The following is a 24,030-nucleotide window of genomic DNA, read 5'->3' as shown; positions in this document are numbered from 1 at the left end:
TTTACTAACAAAGCAAAGCATTATATGGTCAAATTTTGAAAAATAAGATTTTTTTAATCAAAATGCCTAATGGGTCTTTTTTAGTCTTTATCACACTGTCATTTCCACAGTGACTTGTAATTAGGTGCTTAATATAGATTCTGAAAGGCTGTCAATACATGTAAATTTGTATATAGTATTTCAGTTTACAAAGCATCCTGATATATATCTCATTTATCTGGTTCAGAATATGTAGTTTGAATACAAATACATTTTTCCTTTCAGTTCTATTTTATTTATTTTTCTGAGACAGAGTCTTGCTCTGACGCCTAGGCTGGAGTGCAGTGGGGCAATCTCAGCTCACTGCAACCTTCACCTCCCAGGTTCAAGAGATTCTCCTGCCTCGGCCTCCCGAGTAGCTGGGATTACAGGCACCTGCCACCACGCCCAGCTAATTTTTGCATTTTTAGTAGAGATGGGGTTTCACCATGTTGCCCGAGCTGGTCTTGAACCCCTGACCTCAGGTGATCCACCCACCTCGGCCTCCTAAAGGGCTGAGATTACAGGCATGAGCCACTGTGCCTGGCCTTAGTTCTCTTTTAAAGGGAATCTCTATTTTCAAGAATTACATACATCATACTCAAATATAAGTCTGACATCGACGTAAGTTTGAGGTAGTAATGGCCAAGATCTTTCAAGTAGCAGCAAACTAATCTTGTTTAAGAGGAGGTATTATAGAATCATAAGCACAGAGGTCCAATAATTAGACCACACAGTGCTTACAAAGGATAGGCTTAGAAAGGTTTGGGTGTTTAGGTAAAGAGCTCTTCTCCCCTTCTCAAACCATTAACAAAAATAAAAATAAACAAACTTTTCCTTGCAGGAAAATTTCCGTGAACCTGTGGTTTTGGGGGCAAGGGTGAGAACAACAGGCAAACCTAGTTCAGAACCTAGACAACTAGAGGGGTCTGCAAACAAGTCAAAACCAAAATAGGCGTGGTTGGTGAGCATGTACATTGGTACAGCCATTATGGGAGGCAGTATGGAGGCTCCTCAAAAAATTAAAAATAGAACTACAGTGTAAACCATATAGTATATACTACATATCATATATGTATATATACCATATATACAATATATACATATATACCATATATTCTGGGTATATATCCAAATAAAATGAAATCACTATGTCAAAGAGCTATCTGCATCACCATGCTCATTGCAGCATTATTCATAATAGCCAAAGTATGGACTCACCTAAGAGTGAACTAATGGACAAAGAAAATGTGAAATATAGGAATGTGGTATATATACGTATATTTATATACATAATGAATACTATGCAGCTTTTAAAAAGAAGAAAATCCTGTCATTTGTGATAACATGGATGAATTTATGCTAAGGGAAATAAGCCAGGCACAGAAACACAAATACTTCATGATCCCACTTATATGTAGAGTCAAAAAAAAGTGTAACTCGTAGAATTAGAAAGCAGAATAGTGGCAGGATCTCGGCTCATGACAACCTCTGCCTCCCAGGCTCAAGTGATCCTCCCATCTCAGCGTCTCAAGTAGCTGGGACTACAGGTGCCACTGTGCCTGGCTAATTTTTTAATTTTTTTGCAGAGATGGAGTCTCACTATGTTGCCCAGGCTGGACTCCAACTCCTGGTCTCAAGGGATCTGCCCACCTCGACCTCCCAAAGTGCTGGGATTACAGGCCTGAGCCACGACACCTGGCCGATCTTAAATATTCTTAGCACAAAATAAACATATACACACACGCACACACAACTATGTGATGTGATGGATATGTTAATTTAGTTTCATTGTGATAATCATTTCACAACATATACATCTATGAAAACATCACATGGTACACTATAAATACATATAATTTTTGTTTAAAGCAGAAGAATTCTTTAAAAATAAACTAAAAAGGCAGTCCATAAGCTTCTGTTGAATGGATGAAAATCTGTACTATAAATAAAAACATAATATGCAAAGGTATTATTAAGATTTGGAAGAAAACCTAAGAGAGTGTTAACAGTAGTGACTACTGGGAATCACCGAGATACAGGGTATTAGGGATGGAAGGTTTACTTTTTTTTTTTTTTTTTTTTTTTGAGACGGAGTGTCGCTCTGTCGCCCAGGCTGGAGTGCAGTGGCACGATCTCGACTCACTGCAACCTCTGCCTCCTGGGTTCAAGCGATTCTCCTGCCTCAGCCTCCCGAGTAGCTGGGACTACAGGCGCCCACCACCACGCCTGGCTAATTTTTTGTATTAAGAGACGGGGTTTCACCGTGTTAGCTAGGATGGTCTCGATTTCCTGACCTCGTGATCCGCCCGCCTCGGCCTCCCATAGTGCTGGGATTACCGGCGTGAGCCACCGCGCCCTGCCGGAAGGTTTGCTTTTCAATGGATCTTTGGGAAGTTTTAAAACATACATGCTCAACCTTTAGAAATTACTCTAGGGGAAATTCCTTCTCCACATCCTCTAGGTGTGCTTCCTTCCTCCTCTCAACACACTTCACTATCAAAACCTACATTACTTCCAACAGTCGACCCTCGAGGGAATAAGTCCCTGGTCCCCACGATCGTGACCAGCCAGTCCACACTGCCGACCCCAGAAATGCAGTCTCAAGTGCTCGGTCAGCGAGAAGAAAACCGGGCGAGGTCCTTGTTCTGCAGGCCACAGCGAAGACAAAAACCTCCAGTTACTGGCCTCAGGTGTAAGGCTGCTCCGCATTGGCAGTGCGGGACCATTCCTATCATTATTACGTAGTCTTGTTTCCTTCTGGGAGAAAGCACCTGGGGAGAGTTGCGCTGGCCCCTCCGGGCTCTCCGGGACACGCGCCCTCTGTAACGCCGCAGCCTGCGCCAGCGTCGGACAGGGACGTCTCATCGAGGCCCGACTCGCATTTTTAGTTGTCAGATTCGCCACTTTTTGGTGTGAGAATTTAAAAGAAAAATTCCAGTTTCTCTATTTCAGAAGCTCTTTCTGTACAGAAAAACAGAAGCAGGAGATACTTCAGGCTTTTGAATTATTTTTCTCTTCTGGCGTCCACAGTATCTACATCCAGTGAGCGGGGACCGTGAGTCGAAAACGACGACGTGGATGCTCAGGCCACAGTTCCCGGCGCGCAGTCGCAGCTGCCCCTCGCTCCCGCCCCCGCCTGGAGTCCGACGTGGAAGTTGCTGGCTGAGTGGGCTTGCGAGGAAACCGCCTCGGAGCTGCAGCCGAAGGCCAAGGAATCACTGAAGATCGGCGAGGGAGGACAGGCGGTTCATCATGGGTGAGGGGTTCGAGAAGGGCACCCAGGCGCGTTCGAGGCGGCCGCGGCCGAGGGCTGGGGTGCAGAGGAGGAGAGGGGCCGGCTGGGGAACCCTAGAGTAGCCAGCTCCTCAGGGGGCGGGTCGCCGAGGACTTAACTTACCTCGGATCTTCATTTCTAGGGGTGGATCCGGCCTTTCGCGTTCTCCTCCGCCGTCTCTCGTTTCCCCTTCATTCCAGCGGGGTCCGGGGACCCGGACAGCGCGGGTCTGCAGAGCCTGGGTTCGAGTTCTTTCCCCTTATCATGAAGTTTTCCCTCATCCCCAGCTCCACTTGCTGGGCAGAGTTGTTCTTGCGAAGGCTGGCAACGCGTCAGTCGCCGGTTCGCTGAGGTTTCTTGATGAAAGATGAGCTGCGGCCCCAGAGTGGAAGCTTAATTATTCTCTTTACCAGGGGCGCTGGGACGGCGTCAGTTTGAAAAATCCGAGAGCAGGTTTTGCTTATGTTGTTTTATGGCCAGTTTGGCGTTTGTCTGCTCATCTGCTGTAGCGTTTCATGCAATAATACGGGTATTTCTAGTCGATAAATGAAATTTTATTCTCAATTCTTGGCCCACTGATTGAGGGAACTTGCATTCTCACAAGCATCACTAGGGTCCAAATAAGGGTGCACGTTCTTTAACTTGTTTCCCACCCTCCAAATGAAGGTGCAGATTCTTTGGCTTGGTTAAATCCCTTCACAGTTTTCTGGGGAGCATACTTCTTGCTCCCAAGCATCACAGGCGCTGTCCTGTCTTCCATAACCCGCTTCAGTTTTGTTCCGGCTCTCTTCTACCTGTAAATGGTAGAAAGGACTTTGTCAAGTCACACCCATTCTGTTGAACTTTCCCAAGGTTCTCTAGCCCGTGGTGGTGTTCATTTTTCAACTGGCAGCTCTTAGTTATACCATGTCTTTGCCGAATAACAGTGTGGCATCCCTTCTGATGTGAACGATTTTTTTTTGTATCGTTAATGTAACTTGTTTTTAATCTTCTCTAATGGCTCTGGATGGGAAAAGGACTGTGCTTTTATACTACACAATACTTGGTGTACAGGAAGCTTTCTGGGAATATTTTGTGATGCATTGGATAGAGCTTTATTATTTTTTAAAATGGGTTTTCTGTCAAAAATTGTTGTTTTCAGCTTCTTTCTCAATTTCTTGTACTAGTTACATTGCTTGGTGGAGAACTCTGATTGAAGTTGGTTACAGTGGTACTGCCGCTGTACAATACTTTTCCTGTGCGAGGATTACATTGTCCCACTATCTTCCTTACTGGCCCCTTGGTTTTTGGGGGTAGTGAGGGGATCATATTAAAATATTCCTATTCTGCTGATTAGAAAATGAGATTCCCAAAGACAGCGGCCATATTTCTCTTATTCTTTGGTTTATCTTCTGTGCCTGCATGACACAATATTTAGGACATAGTAACATAACTAATTACTTGTTTGATGTTGAATAATATATTTCATTAGGAGCAAAAATATGCACCTATGCATCCAGGAAATTATAATATTTAATTTGGTATATAGCTTTCAAAGGACAAGATTAGATGTTTTGTGTACCTAGTTCACAAAATGACATTGTGTATGTTTTTTCTTTTGTTATGTTTTAGGTGGCTTTTTCTCAAGTATATTTTCCAGTCTGTTTGGAACTCGGGAAATGAGGATTTTAATTTTGGGATTAGATGGAGCAGGAAAAACCACAATTTTGTACAGATTACAAGTTGGAGAAGTTGTTACTACTATACCTAGTAAGTGTTGGTATGATGAACTAATTGTAGGGGTTTTCTGATCTCCATCTAACATAACTCTTTCTTTCTTTCTTTCTTTCTTTCTTTCTTTCTTTCTTTCTTTCTTTCTTTCTTTCTTTCTTTCTTTCTTTTCTTTCTTTCTTTTCTTTCTTTTCTTTCTTTTTTTTTTTTTTTTTTTTTTTTAGATCAGGTATCACTGTGTTGCCCAAGCTGGTCTTGGACTCTTGGCCTCAAGTGATCCTCCTGCCTTGGCCTCCCAAAGTGCTGGGATTACAGGCATGAGCCACTATGCCAGGCCTGTTTCTGAATAAATTAATTCATATAATAAAGCATTTGATAAAGTTTGTAAACTGCTGGTATGAACAAAACATTGATAACACTTTTTTCATCAACTGAGAGGCAGCTTAGTGTAATTTAAGGACCCTTGTTCTGGTTTATGGACGGGTTTGGCTGTTTATAGCTGTTTAAATTACTAAATCTTATTGAGAGCCAGTATCTTTACTAATAAAATACGTAAGATAAATACCCACTGGCTTTCGGGGGAAATAAATGAAGTAGTTAAAAGTACCTTTTAAACCTGTGTAAAGAATTATATAAGTGTTAAGTGATATTACATGTGAAGTGCCTTTTTTTCTGTATGTGTTACTATTTTAATTAAGATTAGTTTATCTAGGTAATTCTATTGATTCTTTTTAAAGATCTGAGTTGTAGAGATTGAGTGTTGAAGTAATTTGGTACCTTAAAAATATCAAAAGAAGGCCGGGCACAGTGGCTCACGCCTGTAATCCCAGCACTTTGGGAGGCTGAGGTGGGTGGATCATCTGAGGTCAAGAGTTCGAGACCAGCCCGACCAACATGGAGAAACCCCATCTCTACTAAAAATACAAAATTAGACAGGCATGGTGGTGCATGCCTGTAATACTAGCTACTCGGGAGGCTGAGGCAGGAGAATCACTTGAACCCGGGAGGCAGAGGTTGTGGCGAGCCGAGATCGCACCATTGCACTCCAGCCTGGGCAAAGAGCAAAACTCCGTCTCGAAAATATATATGCATATGTATGTATATATTTATTAAGAGAAGAAATACCTCAATTTTAATCGATTATTGCTGTCTTACAAAAATATTCTCCAACAGTCTTATTTGACTGTATGAGAATACTGTTGTTATTTATTCTTTTTCATTTGTTGACCTCAATTTACTTGGAGAAGATTAATACATTTAAATTAAATTGAAGAGTTCATACAGTTTGCCCAAGATTATTTAAATTATGCCTCTAACATTACTCTGTCACTCAGGGTATTTCTATATTGTTGCTGTTCAAATTTATGGACTAAAACAAAAGAGGCTAACCTTTAAGAAATAAGAGTGTTTTGAACCCTGTAATGTCTGTTGTTCCTTTTTGCTATCTTCAGCAAATTTTAGTTCCATTAGTTTTTGCTTCTCAAAACCACCCATCTCTGTCTGGGCATCTCCTGCAGTGCGCCACCGTGGATAGTTTTGAGTTTCAGTGAGTGCTGCTTTACACCACACTGTTTTTTGAGACAGTGTCTTGCTTTTTTGCCCAGGCTGGAGTGCAGTGGCGCAATCATAGCTCACTGCAGCCTCTACTTCTACCTCCTGGGCTCAAGCCATCTTCCCACCTCAGCCTCCCAAAATGTTGGGATTACAGGCATGAGCCATTGCACCCAGTCTACGCCATTCTCTTGCTTGCACGTGTAAACGATGTTTTTTTTACTATTGGTGAACATTGTGATTACACTCCTACCTAATTCTAAGGGAGACATCGTGAACTTGCATTTTAGTTTTTCACTCAAATTTGTCACAGTATTGTTATTTTTTAATTGTAATAGACATACTTGCCAAATACTCAAAGGTATCACTTCCCACTGCAAACTTAAATATAAAACAAAAGCTAATTGTCCAGTTATAGCCGGAAGTTTTATTTATTTATTTTTTTGAGACAGAGCCTCACTCTGTTGCCCAGGCGGAAGTGCAGTGGCGCCATCTCGGCTCACTGCAACCTGTGCCTCCCATGTTCAAGTGATTCTCATGTGTCAGCTTCCAGAGTAGCTGGGATGACAGGTGTGTACCACCACGCCCGGCTAATTTTTGTATTTTTAGAAGAGATGGTGTGTCACGGTGCTGGCTAGGCTGGTCTCGAACTTCTGACCTCAGGTGATCCGCCCGCCTCGGCCTCCCAAAGTGCTGGGATTACAGGTGTGAGCCACTGCACCCAGCCATGGAAGTTATTTTTTAGCTATTTTTCACCTAAGAAGGATAGCAGAGAAAAGGGATGGGACACCTGCCCTTTGACCATCCAGCCATGACCTGATTACAAGTGAGCTCTTGAGGATGTCTGCAGATGGGCTGTGAGACTGAAAGCTGCAGCCATGGCTGTGTCCATGCTGAAGTTTAGAACTGAAGTTTAGCTTTTCTTGCTTTTGGTCTGTTTATTTGCTACCAACGAAAATTCTACTTTTTATAGTACATCCACAACTGTACTTTCTAAATACAGCTTTCGAACACTCTTAACTGCTCTATTATGAGGGGAGTTTAATAGGATTTCCATTGAGCTAAAAATTATGTTTTCCTTTTTATTTCTTTTTAAAATTCTTTTTTAAATTTATTTGAGCTAAAATTATACACTTTATTTGCAGAACTGCTGGCTTTTAAAAAATATCCTGAAGATGGTATTGATCTTGCTAATTGATGTTTTGTGCATACACGTGCACGTGTGTGGGGGAGCAGAGCATACTATCTCATCTTAAATGGTATAAAATCTCAACCAATAATGTGATTCAACAATTACCATTTCTTTTTAATTCGAATCCTAAGACAAATTATGTATATATATATTTTAAACTTTAATAACAGCTACCATTAATTGCTGTAACTCAATTAGATAGGCTATTTTGAAGGTGGAATGTATTAGTGTACACATACCGCTGATTTGATTTCTCTTCCAGCCATTGGATTTAATGTAGAGACGGTGACATACAAAAACCTTAAATTCCAAGTCTGGGATTTAGGAGGACAGACAAGTATCAGGTATGGTACAAAGACCAGGTTATTTGGTAGTATTTAACATTTATTGGTTCTTTTAAGGGTTAACATCAGTAAACCAGAATATGTGTTCTATTGTGATTTAAATGGAGCCACCTAGTTTAAAATGAGGTAAAATTTGGAACTATTTCCAATCCATTGAGTTAAAACTTAAGGAGCCCAGTTTTCTAGATATCTGTTTAATGAAACTCTTTTCATGAAAATCTGAAGACCTTATTACTTCAGTTATTCTCAACTAGAAAGGACCCTCCATTTAGTTCTTGTCAGCCTCTCCTCTCTGAAACACACTGTTTTGGAATTGATTATACCTTACAGGCCTACCATTTAGGGCTAATATAAAAATAAATGCCATTGGCTGGGCACAGTGGCTCACGCCTGTAATCCCAGCACTTTGGGAGGCTGAGGCGGGCAGATCACTAGGTCAGGAGCTCAAGACTAGCCTGGCCAACATGGTGAAACCCCATCTCTACTAAAAATACAAAAATTAGCTGGGCATGGTGGTGCGTGCCTGTAATTCCAGCTGCCTGGGAGACTGAAGCAGGCGAATTGCTTGTACCGGGACCTGGGAGCCAGAGGTTGCAGTGAGCCAAGATTGCGCCACTGCACTCCAGCCTGGGCTACAGAGCGAGACTCTGTCTCAAAAAAATAAATGATAAATAAAAAATAAATGCCTTCTGCAGTTCAGGTATTCTGCTTAGCATTTTGGGCTTGATATGGCAACAGTGAATGTTTGGTGACTGTCAGTAGTTGCTCACGATGGTACCATCTTAAAAGATTAGTAATGCATTCTCCAAACATTCTGACTTCTTATAACTCATTTATTGAATCACATTTCTTTTTTTTAATCGTGCAGCCTCCCAAGCCAGAGTAGGCTCAGAGAGACTCCATTGAATCACTTTTGAGTTTATTTATAATTTTAGCCATTTCTACTGCTTGATGTCAGTGATTAATTTCATGAGTGTTAAATGAAATCACATTTTAAAAGTTTATTCCTCTTAAGGGGTACCTAGTTAAATATTTGTTTAAGAAGATGAATGATCAGGTCTGTGTACAACTTTTCTATCAGTATATTTAGTGATTTCATAGATTATAAATAAATTTTGTCATCCTGAAGTCTGAATTCATTTTGAAACTCCCTGGTCCTGTGATTTAATGTTTATCAACATTCTTTTGACTCCATCACATCTGAGGGATATGGTACATATATCCACCAGAAACAGTGAATCATTAAGGTATTGATTCTAACATGTGTGGGACAGAATTGGCAATTGATTTGTCAGTTTCTTCTTTAAAACCGTAACAATATATTCTCCCCTTGTGAATTTTCTCTAGGCCATACTGGAGATGTTACTATTCAAACACAGATGCAGTCATTTATGTAGTAGACAGTTGTGACCGAGACCGAATTGGCATTTCCAAATCGGAGTTAGTTGCCATGCTGGAGGTAAGAAAACTTAACCACTTTAAAATGTGGGGAAATCACTTACATTTGCTATTTCCAGTACATATTATTACATTGAAGAATAATTAAAAAGAATGCAGGGGTTGTTCTCTCCATCCTTTTAATATTATTTTCTTTTATGCAAATGCTTTTCTATTCCAAAAATACAGTTGAGGAGAGGGTTGGAGACAAAACAAAACAACAACAACAAAAACTAACCTTGTAACTTCCTCTTCCTTTAAGCCAGATTGCTTGATTTTCCAGGAGGTTCAGAGCTCACTTAAACAAAAGCATCTATTCTAAGTCACTTATTTGATGTGACTAAAAAAATTTTTAGCTATTTCAGAAGGATTAAAGTTCAGAGGAATATGTATTTCTGGGTTGCTGGCACAATGCTAGCCTCACGTTTATCGTTTTTTACCCTTCCCAGTGTTGACAGTGCTTTAGCTACACGGACCTTTTTTCTATTCTTTGGACACGAGCTTGCACATCTGGCTTAGGGCCTTTTGCACTTGCTGATCCTTCTGCTTCTCTCCAGCATCTTTGCATGGGTGCCTTCCTGACATGTTTCTTCCCACATCTCTTCCCCAGAAAGAAGTCTCATTTATTCTCTAATCCTTTACCCTTCTTTATTTATACCAATATTGTTTTTCTTTTTCTTTTTCTTTTTCTTTTTTTTTTTGTAGAGATGGGGTCTAGCTATGTTGCCCAGGCTGTTCCCAAACTCCTGTCCTCAAATGATCCTCCTGCCTTGACCTCCTAGTGTTGGGATTACAGGTGTTAGCCATTGCACCCCACTTACTGTTTTTTTACATTATTTTAAAATTTATTTGTTGGCTGGGCGTGGTAGCTCACGCCTGTAATCCCAGCACTTTGGGAGGCTGAGGCGGGCAGGTCACCAGAGATCATCAGGAGTTCGAGAGCAGCCTGTCCAACATGGTGAAACCTCATCTCTACTAAAAATACAAGAAAATTAACTGGGCATGGTGGTGTGTGCCTGTAATCCCAGCTACTTGGGCGGCTGAGGCAGGAGAATCGCTTGAACCCAGGAGGCAGAGGTTGCAGTGAGCCGAGGTCGTGCCACTGCACTCCAGCCTGGGTGACAGAGTGAGACTCCATCTCAAAAAATAAAAATTAAAAAAAAAATGTATTTGTTTGCTTATGTATCTCTCCCTCTAAAATGTAAGTTCCTTGAGTTTACCCTGACAGGAGGAACAGTGTATAGCACTTAATTAAGAATTCAATAATTTTATTCACTGAAGTTAATAAGATCATATATTGGCTAACTGCTCAAATTCAGAGGATGCATTAAATCATCCATTTTTTAAAAATGAAAAAATAATCAAATGTACTATGATAATAATAAAATTGCCCTTGCTCTGGAAAATTAGATGGATAAGTTTCTTTCTCTTGTCAAAAACTGTGATTCTGAATTGTTTAATCAAGGGATGTTTAAATATAAGTTCTAGGCCAGTTGATACCTAGGTAAAAGCATCCTCAGAAGAGAGGACTATGGACTTTTGATTTTTTTTTTTTTTTTTTTTTTGAGACAGAGTCTTGCTCTGTCACCCAGGCTGGAGTGCAGTGGCGTGATCGCCACTCACTGCAATTTCCGCCTCCTAGGTTCAAGTGATTCTCCTGTTTCAGCCTTTGAGTAGCTAGGACTACAGGCTTCTGCCACCACACCCGGCTAATTTTTGTATTAGCAGAGATACAAAAATTGTATAGCATTTTTATACAAAAATGGTGTAGCAGAGATGGGGTTTCACCATGTTGGCCAGGCTGGTTTCGAACTCCTGACCTCAGCAGTTTGCCCGCCTCCTGATCTGCCCGCCTTGGCCTCCCAAAGTACTGGGATTACAGGAGTGAGCCACCATGCTCAGCCCAGGACTTTTGATTTCTTGAACTACTGACTTCATAATGGCTTCCAAGTTATAAATTGCAGACTTAATAGTTAAACATTTGGTGAATTTTTTCTTTTTTTAATACGTCATAGCATTATATTTATTATGAGAGCTTCTCAGACCAAATTTAAATGTAAGAATAAGATTTAATTGCCTTGGGTATAATGGGATTTTTAAAGAACAGCTTTATTTAGGTCTAATCACATGACATATTTTTATCATACAAAGTATTGCTTAAAAAGAATGGATTGTTGACTTCAGTTTACAATTCTTGAGTTGTGCAGGATTGTTGTTAGGTTACTTGCAGTGTTAGGATTTGACTTATAAAGTCTTACAGAGAAAGAAGTAAAAGTTGGATTCTTTCTTTAGGAAGTGACTTTTAATTCATCAATAAATATCATGTTATGTTAAGTACGGGCCGAGTGCGAGTCAGGACTGTTAATGTTAAAACACGGACACAGGCCAGGCGCTGTGGCTCATGCCTATAATCCGATCACTTTGGGAGGCCGAGGCAGGCGGATCACCTGAGGTCAGGAGTTTGAGACCAGCCTGGCCACCCACATCTACTAAAAATACAAAAATTAGCCAGGTGTAGTGGCGCACACCTGTAATCCCAGCTACATGGGAGGCTGAGGCAGGAGAATTGCTTGAACCCAGGAGGTGGAGGTTGCAGTGAGCTCAGGTCGTGCCACTGCACTCCAGCCTGGGTGACAGAGTGAGACTCCGTCTCAAAACAAACAAAATTAAAAATATATAGTATAGACACAAAAGCAGTTTAGGTTTCAACTTTTTTTTTCTTTTTTGAGATGGAGTTTCACTATTGTTGCCCAGGCTGGAGTGCAGTGGTGCAATCTTGGCTCACTGCAGCCTCCGTATCCTGGGTTCAAGCAATTCTCCTGCCTCAGCCTCCTGAGTAGCTGGGATTGCAAGCATGCACCACCACACCTGGCTAATTTTTGTAATTTTAGTAGAGACTGAGTTTCATCATGTTGGTCAGGCTGGTCTTGAACTCCTGACCTGGTGTTCCACCCACCTCGGCCTCCCAAAGTGTGAGGTGTGTGAGAGCCACTGTGCCTGGCTATTGTGCCTGGCCTTTCAACTTTCTTATACACAAAAATGTATTCTAAATGGGTAAATAATTAAATGTAAAAAATGAAAATTATAAGAACATATAAAGAATTCAAAAGATGAGATTTAATTAACGTAAACAGTCCCCCCCAAAGCTCAGATATGGCAAATATAAACAAGATTAAGATAAGAAACCAGGCCTAACCAGAAACCAATGACTAAGGATTAGTGATCTTAATCATAGCAAGATCTTTTGCAAAATGAGCAAAAGGCAGTTCATAGGGGGAAAACATTGCTAATAACATTTGCATTTGCTTTTAAAGAGACAGGGTCAGCAGGGTGTGGTGGCTTATGCCTGTAATCCCAGCACTTTGGGAGGCTGAGGCAGGCAGATCACGAGGTCAGGAGTTCGAGACTAGCCTGACCAACGTGGTGAAACCTCATCTCTACTAAAAATAGAAAAATTAGCCGGGCGTGGTGGTGGGCGCCTGAAGTCCCAGCTACTCAGGAGGCTGAGGCAGGAGAATTGCTTGAACCCGGGATGCGGAGGCTGCAGTGAGCCAAGATTGCACCACTGCAACTCCAGCCTGGGCGACAGAGGGAGACTCCGTCTCAAAAACAAAACAAAACAAAAAAGGGCGTCTCCCTTTGTCCCCTAGGCTGGCATGCAGTGGCACAACCAAAGCTTATTATAACCCTTGAGCTCCTAACTCTGCTTCCTTTTTTGTTCATTTTTTAAAAAAAATTTTTGTAGAGACCCGTGTGTTGCTCAGGCTGGTCTCAAACTCCTGGACTCAAGCGATTCTCCTGCCTCAACCCATTTGCATTTCGAATACCCTAATAATATATAATGAGATGCTGTGTTTGGAAAAGTAAATAATTCCCAACTCTGCAAAGGCTGCATTGAAGATGGAGACTTTTATACACTGTTGGTAGTGTAACCTTTCTGGAAAGCTGTTCATGCATGTATTCAGTTTATCAAAGCCTGAAAAAAGCTGTTTATACTTTAACTCCATTTTTAGAATATTGTGTTAAGAAAGCAGATTCAAACAAACATTTTTGTATAAAGACCCTGTCACTTGGGTTTATCTAATAGTCCAGTGGAAAGAATCTAATAAGAGTCTAATACTAGAAAATAGTTAACACAGTTTATGGTGGCTGCATCCATAGTGTAGAGCATATTTAGCCATTTTTTTATTTTGAAAACATTGTTATAGTTTGGAGAAACATGATTTTAATTTTTAATTTTTAGGCAGGGTATAGAACTATATATAAATCTGATCTTAAATGTGTGAATGTATTTACTAAATAAGCTCTTAAGTATCTGCAAAACAAAGTACTAGTAGAAAACGCCCAAAATGTTAACAGTGATCATATTTGGGAGGTAGGATTATGGGTGAAGCTTCTTTTCTTTATAATTCTCTATGATTTCATAATGTATAATGAATATATTAATAATTATAAAATACACTTTTAAAATGTATTTTTAGACATTTTCTAAACTCGAGAGAGCACATTGGTTAAAGGAAATTAAATATTTTCAATTTCGTTTAGGAAGAAGAGCTGAGAAAAGCCATTTTAGTGGTGTTTGCAAATAAACAGGACATGGAACAGGCCATGACTTCCTCAGAGATGGCAAATTCACTTGGGTTACCTGCCTTGAAGGACCGAAAATGGCAAATATTCAAAACATCAGCAACCAAAGGCACTGGCCTTGATGAGGCAATGGAATGGCAAGTATCATGTTTCCAGAAGCCATCTGTGCATTTGTGTGTGCTTGCAGCTATGCACGTCCACGTGTAATTTTTCTCCAGTGTTGAGGATGAAACTTTGATTTATTTAGCAGTTTATTTCATAAGTTCCTCCAGCCTTTTCTCCCACTGGTCTTCAGGTGCATCCGTCTTCTCAACCACACCTACCTGATGACAGTTACAATTCTTTGCCAATTTTTTTTTTTTTTTTTTTTTTTTGAGACGGAGTCTCGCTCTGTCACCCAGGCTGGAGTGCAGTGGCCGGATCTCAGCTCACTGCAAGCTCCGCCTCCCGGGTTCACGCCATTCTCCTGCCTCAGCCTCCCGAGTAGCTGGGACTACAGGCGCCTGCCACCTCGCCCGGCCAAGTTTTTGTATTTTTAGTAGAGACGGGGTTTCACTGTGTTACCCAGGATGGTCTCGATCTCCCGACCTCGTGATCCGCCCGTCTCGGCCTCCCAAAGTGCTGGGATTACAGGCTTGAGCCACCGCGCCCGGCCTCTTTGCCAATTTTTAGCCTTTTCCTTGCCTCACCTCACCCTCCAATTCCTTATCCTTCAGGAATTAGCTTCAGGCTGTCTTCTGAAGAGCTTTTCCTAATGTATCTCTATTCCTACTGCCTAACCACTCACCTAAAGTTAGATGCCCTTGTCACAGATTAGTGACATAGTACTTGTTATGCTGTCTTGTAATTGTTTGATTTGTTCATCTACTCATTAGATAATCACCTCCTTGAGGACTGAGACTAGTTTCACCTCTGAGTCATCCATATGTAGCCCAGAAGTAGTAGTAGCCTGGAAAATAGATATTTGGTCTTTTTTGAATTTTTCATTCAAATCATAGACAAATTCAAAGCTTAAAGGAACCTTATGGAAATGTAGTGCATAACCTCATCTATGTTAGCTGTGTTTATTTTAAGTACTTTGGAATCCACCTCTAATACAAAGTTTATTATAGATGATCATGCTTTATGCCTGAAAGTTAATTTTATAAAACAGTTCATTTTCTCTTTACAGGTTAGTTGAAACATTAAAAAGCAGACAGTAATTCAGTCCATTCTTCTCCCCTGAAACGAAGACTACATCACCCTTTGGAAACAGACAAGTGTACTTCACACTACTAGATGTTAAAACTATATGATTGTTTGGCATATACTGACTGACTGCAATGTTTGTGGTAAATAGGGAAAAGAAATATTTGGTTGGAGGGATAATTCGATCGAATCACCTGAATGTTCTATGTAATGTAAAATATTCTTTTCTTGCTTTCTTGTGTTAAGGTATATATTCTATTTGTATGGAATTCTTATTCAAATACAGTTCTATTAAAGAATGTACTCCTATTGGATGAAAAAACCTATTTTTGAATAGTAGTTGCAGCTTGTTTGTATAAATACTAAAAAATATCTTAACAGATTTTTTCCCCCTTAAAATGAATTATCTTTCCAAAGATTAGACTCAGTAGAGTAGGTGAGGAACATAGTGTGTATAATATAATCTTTATTTGCTTATCTGACCACTTTTTATTAAGCTGTTTTGTTTAAAAGCTTTTGGTTTTAGGCATGAATATTATTTTGATGGTTAACTTCATTGACTTATCTGCAGTTGTCATTTTATAGTACTTTACAGTTGTCAAAAAAAAATCTCATGTTGACCTAGCTGATCTGTACAGGAAGCTTGTGAAGTAGGTAGGACAGGTTATGATTCTTCACTGTATGGACATGGACCCAGGTTGGCTTGCCCAAGGTCACCTGCTAGCTAGTAAGGTGGGGATAAGGCTCAAAGTAAAACTTTTGGTTCAGAAGCCTGACTTATAAACTATACTATATCTTCCCAAAAATGTCAGTATTGACAACACAGTCTAACTCTTTAATAAAATTACGCTAATTAAAGCAGTTACATTCAAAATAATGTCTATAAACTTACTTGTCTATACTAGTAGAAGTGATCAGTGACATACTATAAATAATCCTAAATGGTTATATTTGATGGAATTCATAACACACAAGAGAAAATTTCACATTAAAGGAAAGGAAGGTTTAAAAATCTATTTTCAGGTTATAAAAGGTGTCTTTACTGGTTTTCATTCCTTTTATCTACCATGTCCAATATTTGGTCTTTTTTGAATGTAAACTTGTTACACTCAAACATGTAAACTTGTTAAAAATCAAAATCTTACTGATTATACAGGGGGAAATGAAGCATTCTGGTTTAAAAATTAGGCTTATTGCTAGATTGTAAGTTTAAAAACAATTCATGTTCAAAGGAGCTTTTCAAATTACCCAGTCCACCTCAGAATTAACTAATGTGACAGAAGTAAATATAGTGCTTCCTAATTGCTAAAAACGGGTGAATTTCTTTCACTTAAGTTGGAAAACCAGCGTTTAAGAAATTAGGTGCTGGTATTGAGAGCTTAATACCATGGATCCCCGCAGGTCTCGGAAACATTAGTTCCTTTCTTGGCCTTCACTGTGCTTCCAGTGTTGGCCTCTGACCTCTTCCCCTCACATTTATGTTCGTTCTCCAGGCTTATATTCGTTCTCTGCAGCTTTCTCCCTTCACCTGCGGGACTCTCACCCTTCTTGCTCATTCTCCAGCACCCATTCCTACTTTAGTCTCTGAAATCTTTTTTGGAGATTTTCTTTCAGCTACAAGTGTTCCAGTACAACCAGTATTACTCCTGAGGGGCAGAGACTTTTTCATATTTATGTCCCTAGTATCTGGTGTGGTGCCTGGCATATGGCATTTCAGAAGTATGTTCATAGTTGAAATAGTACGATAGATATTTGTCATCTTGACAAGTAGCCCCTTTGCAATTTATAGTTGAGTTCATTTCTGGTCAGTGGCACATGGCTGGAAAATGCAGAAAACAAGTTCACTTACAGCCTGAGGCTTGTAAAGCTTGTACAGCTGCCTCCTGGCAGTTCAGGAAAACTGCAGAAAATGGGAAGTAAGGTCCGGCAGGCAGACCTGGCATGTAGCCATCTTGAATCCCAGGGCATGAACTTGCCCCAAAGGTCAGCACTTGATTAAGCCTCATCCCTCTGGTTTATCACAAAGAATAGGGTGGGATAAAGAGAGTGGACACTTAAACAAGCCATAAATTATATGGTCCTTGTCTAGCAGGAGACAACTGCACAGGTATGCTACCAGTGTTTGGATATTGATACTTACATGGCAAATCTGAATATTGTTTTATGAGAGGCCTGGCAATGGGAAAAGCACCAAACTTGAAATTAGAACATAGGTGCAAATGGCCACTCCTGCAGTTTCTTTTCTGTAAAATGGGACCTGGAAAAATGATACCAAATGTTTCTTTCTGACATGCTATTTTATAACTCTGGCCTATGGTTGTGTTGTATCTTGCTACAAAAAAAAAAAAAAAAAAAAAAAAAATTGAGAGTGGTAGAATTACTTCTGTTATCTGAAATACCTGAGATGCATTTTAAACTGTTGAAATGTAAGCTCTGAGGGCTGGGACCGTATCTTATTTACTGTTAGTATCCCTTGCATCTAGTGTGGTGCAGGTGCACCTGGCACACAGTAGGCACTCAATAAATATTTATTGATTAAAAACAAAGACGTCTTCAATATCCCAGATATATTTGTTCTTTCTGATCTTTGCCTTGGTATTTTGTTTTATTTTAAAAAAATTTACGAAAGCAATACATGCATTTACTTTAGGTCACTTAGGATGAATTAAAGTCAGTCTTCTAAGATGGCCTCCTTCTGACACATTACGAAGCCCTTAGAAGGGTGAGAACTCCTGTTTGAGATACACACTATATCAAAGCACAGGTGCTTAAGTGAATGAACATTTGATTCCTATGCCACATGCTGTCTCATTCTTAGCCCATAATTACAAATTATAGCATGGACTTTTTTTTTTTTTTTGAGATGGAGTCTCACTGTCGCCCAGGCAGGAGTGTGGTGGCACGATATCGGCTCACTGCAACCTCTGCCTCCCAGGTTCAAGTGATTCTCCTGGCTCAGCCTCCCGAGTGGCTGGGACTACAGGTGTTGTGCCCCCACGCCCAGCTAATTTGTGTACTTTTAGTAGAGACGGTTTCATCACGTTGGCCAGGCTGGTCTCGAACTCCTTACCTCAAGTGATCCACCTGCCTTGGCCTCCCAAAGTGCTGGGATTACAGGTGTGAGCCACCGTGCCCAGTTCAAAGCATGGACTTTCAATCTTGATTGTACCACCTACATCCTGTATCACCCTTAGGCAAGTTGTTTACTCTGAGTCTCAGTTTCTTCATCTGTAAAATAGGAACCAATTGTAGGAATCTCTCAGGAATACTAGGATTAAACAAAATGTATCCAAAGTGCCTGGCACATAGGGTGGATTTTCCACTCCATATGTCCCCAAGTATGTGGGGCACTAAAGAATATTTCTTCCACACCAAGTATAGAGTGAGGCAAAAGATGCTATACGGTTGAACAACAGAAACAACTTTAGCCACCTCTAAATAAGCATGGCTTATTACCATTTTAGTTGTAAATAGTAAACCTTAAAAGTAAAGTTTCAAAGAAACCACTTATTTTCTTTGTACTAATAACTTAGTACAAATGTGGTTTTGGCCACACATTAGAAAATGTTTTTATCAGGAAATATTTTATGTACAGAAAGTAATGTAATGAAGCATTATAAACTTCGAAATCTGGCACCAAATGTAAGACATTGAACATTATGAGGACAGTTTAAGTCCCCCAACCCCACCGTGTGCTTCTCCCTTGATTCTGTTCCTTCGCACAAGTACCCTCTATCCTGCAACTTTGAAATCGTTAATTTTTTTCTACAGATTTATCATATATGTACACACAATTTTATTACAGTGGTATTCAACTATTTTTCTTTTCCCCCCACTCAACATTGTTTCTAGAATATCATCTTTATTGATATATATGTAATTAGCTGATTTATGCTACTGTATTTCAGTATATGAATATACCATTTTATTCTCTTGTGGAAGGACATTTGGATTGCTTCTAGTTCTTGACTTTTAGCAATGGTTCATGAACATTCTTCAGATCCATGGTTCGTGGTTTCTCTAGGAGTGGAACTCGGGATCAGGGAGTATAACCGTCTTCAGGTTTACAAGATAATGTCAAACTGCTTTCCCAAGTGGTTTATAAGATTTCCTATGGCTCCACCATGCTTGTCAGCACTTAGTATTGTCAGCTTTATCATTCTGATGGTTTCAAAATGGAATCTCATTCTGGTGATAATTGGTATTTTCCTAATTACTGATGAGGCTGAATATAGGAGTGACTCAAACAATTTAACAACTAGCCATAGCTAGTACAGTAGGACTCCGACTAGTCCAGGTATTCTTTAACTTCTGGTGTGAGAAGGTATGTAATCTAACGACTTCATGTAGCCAGGGTAGCACTTGGGGGTCTCAATGTTATGACTACTTACCAAGCAGTCCATAATACTTAAAAAAAAAATGACACAGCCATATCAGCTAACAGTGTTTAAGGACCATTTATGTTTCTCCTTTTGTGCAATGCTCATTTCTCTCTTTTGCCACTTTTTCCACTATATTGTCTGTGTGGATTCATCAATATTCATTGTGTGTCCTGGTACTACTAATTGTTTAACAGTATGTGTTGTGTGCCATGTCCCAGTTTGTGTCTTTTCCTAAGTAGAAGTTCTTAATGAAGAAGGATTTACTACACATTCTCTCTATAGATAGTTTTTGTGTCTTACTTTTGATATCCAAAAGGGCAAGCCCCTCATCCTGTTCTACTTTTGTAAGAGTGTCATGGTTATTCTCGACTTAATATCTTCCATATAATTTTTAGAATCAGCCTGTTGGGTTAACGTGAATAACTCTTGGGATTTTGCTTAGATACACACTTAACCAAAGGGATCAACTTGGGGAAAAAATTGCATTTTATGGTCCTGAATCTTCCTAGCCATGAACATGGTTATAGTTCTCTATTTGTGCAGATCTTTCTTACTGCCTTTTCCTAAAATTTTAGAATGTACTATATAGCAGTATTTGCAAATCTTTTGTCTGATTATTGCTAACTTCTACATTTTTTCTTGCTATTTAAAAATTTATCTTTTTATTTATAAATTATATTTTAAACTCTTTGGTGTCACATGCTTTTTAGACAGTGAAGACCCAGTAGTAGTATAAAGTGTTTTATTTATTTAAAAAATATGAGCATGATTACATTAAACTATATATTATACAACCTATCCAAAGTTTAACTTAAATTAAAACCTGGTTGGGCACGGTGGCTCACACCCGTAATCCCAGCACTTTGGGAGGCCGAGGCAGGTGGATCAGTTGAGCCCAGGTGTTCAAGACTAGCCTGGCCAACATGGCGAAATCCTGTTTCTACAAAAGTACAAACAATTTGCCGGGCATGGTGGTGTGTGCCTGGGGGGCACAGCTACTTGGGAGGCTGAGGTGACAGGATCACTTGAACCCAGGTGGAGGCTGCGGTGAGCTGTGATCTCATCACTGCACTCCACCCTGGGTGACAGAGTGAGACCTTGTCTTGAAAAAAAAAAAAAAAAGAAAGGAACCCCCCCACCAGCCTGCTGTAATTTCAGACTAGAAGAATATTCCAGAAAGTTCATGCTTGTATCAGCACAGGGAGACATTACTCCACCATTGCTAAATCTTTCAGGCTGTGACTTTTTTGTCTCTTGGCCTTATAGCCTGGACGCAGGAACTCTATCTTTCTCTTCTTTGCTTCACTTTTATTTTTGTGTTTCTTCATTTTTTTCTTGGCAGCAATATCAGGATTAGTTACAAACTAGAAAAGAGAATAGAAATTTTATATTACTTTTAAAGTAAATGTTAAACCAATAAGAATCAAATACAGAAATAAATGTAAAAAACACATGCTCATTGAAGAAAATCTGAAGCCCCAGCTATAAATTTTCCCCAACCACTCAAACCCTTGATCCTCCCTGAGTGTGTGACACAAACATGCACACTTAGTAGTTATCAAGTCCAGTGAACATGCCATATTTTCAAAGAGCAAACTTACCTCCAGGGCCTTCCTCTTTTTCCGGAGTGCCCTTTTCTCATTAGCCTGTTTCTGTACAGAGGCAAAGGCTAATGAGAAGCTCTCAAGCCCAACCAGCTTTTTGAGTAATTCTATGATTTCCTGGGATAGATTCTTCAGCAAAGGATCTAATCACACACAAAGAGTAATGATCAGAGTAAAGACAGGTAGGAAAGGACACATTTGAACATCAACAGAATCAACAAAATCAAACAAAATCAACAATATGTGCAGCATTTATATCCAGCTATTGATCTGGCAAGAAACCAAATAAAACAACAAAAATAATTTAAACTCTTGCAGCATTATCACCATTACTTCAACATTAAACACTGATATAAAACTAGCCTCTATGTTCCTGGGATGGGGAAACCAGCAATGCTAGACACAGCACTCCAGCCACCACCTCACCCAGGATGCAACAAGAAATCAGAGAACATGAGGCCCACTTCCCAGCGGAAACCTGGCCCTGAAGACGTTAAAGTAACTTGGGACCTTGACAGAAACGTTTTGAATTACCTCTGTTTACCTGCTGAGCTCTTGCAGATAGGGGGAAAAGTAAGAGATTCCCTCTCTAATCCATGATGGATCACAGAGGCTTAGCTCTGCCCACAGTAACCTTTTTTTGGGGGGTGCGGGGGATGTCAAAGCCTCCTTTGTGCAGTTGACAAAAAAGCTGCATCTCCCACCCTTCTCTGCCACTCACCCCCAATTTCAATTTCACGGGAGTTCAGGACATCTGTTCTAGATCACAAGCTTCTTGAAAACTTTCCTGCTGTTGAATCCCTAGTGCCTGGCAGATATTAGGTGCTCATTAAATGTTGGCTGACTTGAACCAAAGCACACCTGAACCTGGTTTTGTCAGCAGCCTCAACCTTTACCATTGCTTTTTCCTTTCGAAGAGTGAGCAAACTTTCTCTCAAGGCTGTAGGACTGTAACAGCTCTTGCTTCGACATTTGCTTCATTTGTTTTATTTTTAAACTCTGAACATTCACTTTACCTCCTCTCCTTCCAGCCTCCAATTCCCTCTTTACCTGTTATTACCAACAATTACAATAAGTGAGGGAAATGTTATCAGGCAAGGAAAAAGAAGAAATGTTAAAATGATATTTTAAAACTATTTCATATAAAAATGATAATACTTATATTTTTGCCTTATAATTTTGTTTTGTTTTGTTTTTGAGACAGTGTCTCACTCTGTTGCCCAGGCAGGAGTGCAGTGGTGCAATCACGGCTCACTGAAGCCTTCACCTCACAGCCTCAAGAGATCCTCCCACCTCAGCCTCCTGAGTAGCTGCAATTACAGGTGCACACCACCATACCCAGCTAATTTTTGTATCTTTTGTAGAGATGGGGTTTTGCCATGTTGCCCAGGCTGGTCTTGAACTTCTGGGCTCAACTGATCCTCCCACCTTGGCTTCCCAAAGTGCGGGATTACAGGTGTGAGCCACTACGCCCAGCCCACAATTTTTAAGATGAGAATGTAATGACATTTTATCGTTCATTATTATTCATTGTGCTCTGAGGTTTAAAACCACCCTGAACCTTAGTTTTCTTTGACTATTTAATCTATGTTAAGGATAAAGCATCATCTTTTATGTGAGAAACATTCTTTCTGGGACAGCAGAAAGCATACAGAAGAGGGCAGTCAAATATAATACAAATATGCCTATTTGTTAATTATCTTGATATGTCATAAGTTTTCTTTTTAAAAATAAACTTTGGCTGGGTACGGTAGCTCACTTCTGTAGTCTCAACACTTCGGGAGGCTGAGGTTGGAAGACTGCTTGAGGCCAGGAGTTTGAGACCAAGACCAGCCTGGCATAACATAGTGAGACCACTATTCATCTCTCTCTCTTTTTTAAAAATTTATGTGTGTGTGTATATATAAAAATATAAACATATATAAGTATATAATATATAATTAAAAAATATATAAAAATAAAAATAAATCTCTGGCAGGGAGGAAGGACAGAAAGGAAGAAGGAAACATTCAGGAGAGAAGTTAGAAATCCTGCAAAAGGCAGGAGAACAGACGAGGCAGGGTTACCTTGCTCTGAATAGGTGCTGTTCAGTTCTCGAAACAAAGGAGCTATGATCATTGGGAGATACGGCTTTACCTTGTCTATCCCAAGATCCATTGCTACAGCGCCGAGGAACTTAAAGATGCATGTTCTCTGAAAATACAGATAATTTTTTTTCATTTGAAATATTTATCTTTAGCACTCAATCATAGACACAGCATGAATTTAGAAAACAGGGCTCAGTCTATTTTGGGACAGATGTTATTGCTGCAGTTTAGGGTTCAAAGGTAAAGTTTCTAGGGACTTAGGATCACTAATACCGTTAAAATACTTTTTACAGAGAAATGACTACTCTCAGTCATTCTGTGCATTCATCGCACCTTTAAGGGGTTTCTCGGTGAATAAGCAGCTTCCAGTTTTGCGATCCGGGACAGCTTCTGGATCAACCACAGCAGTGTGGCCGGCCTGCCAAGCTCTTCCTTCACCTCTTCCTTCTCTTCTCCGTCAGACTCTGCCTTCTCATCTGCACAGGCCACGCCATCTCCTAAAGCTGCTTGTTCTTCCAGGTCTTCTTTTATCTTACTTTGCTTATCCTCACAATAAGGTTCCAGTAAATACAAGACTTTGGCTACAAACAACAAATTCTTAACAACCTTTAAAAAAAACGGGGTGGGGGAAGAAATTGGACATTGATTTTGAA

At 40.0% G+C, this 24,030-nt stretch overlaps 2 protein-coding genes across 2 annotated transcripts in view; one reads left to right on the top strand and one right to left on the bottom strand.

The window, feature by feature from the left end:
- Positions 1 to 3,155: 3,155 nt before the first annotated feature.
- Positions 3,156 to 17,850, top strand: ARL1 (ARF like GTPase 1). Its single transcript, XM_005572006.5, has 6 exons — positions 3,156 to 3,277; positions 4,907 to 5,044; positions 8,011 to 8,092; positions 9,440 to 9,551; positions 14,075 to 14,253; positions 15,288 to 17,850. Exons 1-6 carry the CDS (start codon positions 3,274 to 3,276, stop codon positions 15,316 to 15,318), a joined length of 546 nt encoding a protein of 181 aa, XP_005572063.1. The 5' UTR covers positions 3,156 to 3,273; the 3' UTR covers positions 15,319 to 17,850.
- A 2,566-nt stretch (positions 17,851 to 20,416) lies between these two features.
- The window catches only part of UTP20 (UTP20 small subunit processome component), a 108,826-nt gene continuing 105,212 nt past the window's right edge, over positions 20,417 to 24,030 (bottom strand). The window contains exons 59-62 of the mRNA XM_005572002.5: positions 23,711 to 23,983; positions 23,357 to 23,483; positions 21,288 to 21,433; positions 20,417 to 21,050 (exon numbers count right to left, since the gene is read on the bottom strand). Of these exons, the coding sequence (XP_005572059.3) occupies positions 20,895 to 21,050; positions 21,288 to 21,433; positions 23,357 to 23,483; positions 23,711 to 23,983 (702 nt within the window). The 3' untranslated portion in view covers positions 20,417 to 20,894. The remainder of the gene's footprint in view (positions 21,051 to 21,287; positions 21,434 to 23,356; positions 23,484 to 23,710; positions 23,984 to 24,030) is intronic.

This window comes from Macaca fascicularis, chromosome 11 (assembly GCF_037993035.2).
Source record: "Macaca fascicularis isolate 582-1 chromosome 11, T2T-MFA8v1.1".
NCBI classification, from domain to species: domain Eukaryota; kingdom Metazoa; phylum Chordata; class Mammalia; order Primates; family Cercopithecidae; genus Macaca; species Macaca fascicularis.
Note: the sequence above shows the minus strand (reverse complement) of the source record. Positions and strands in the feature narration are given on the sequence as shown.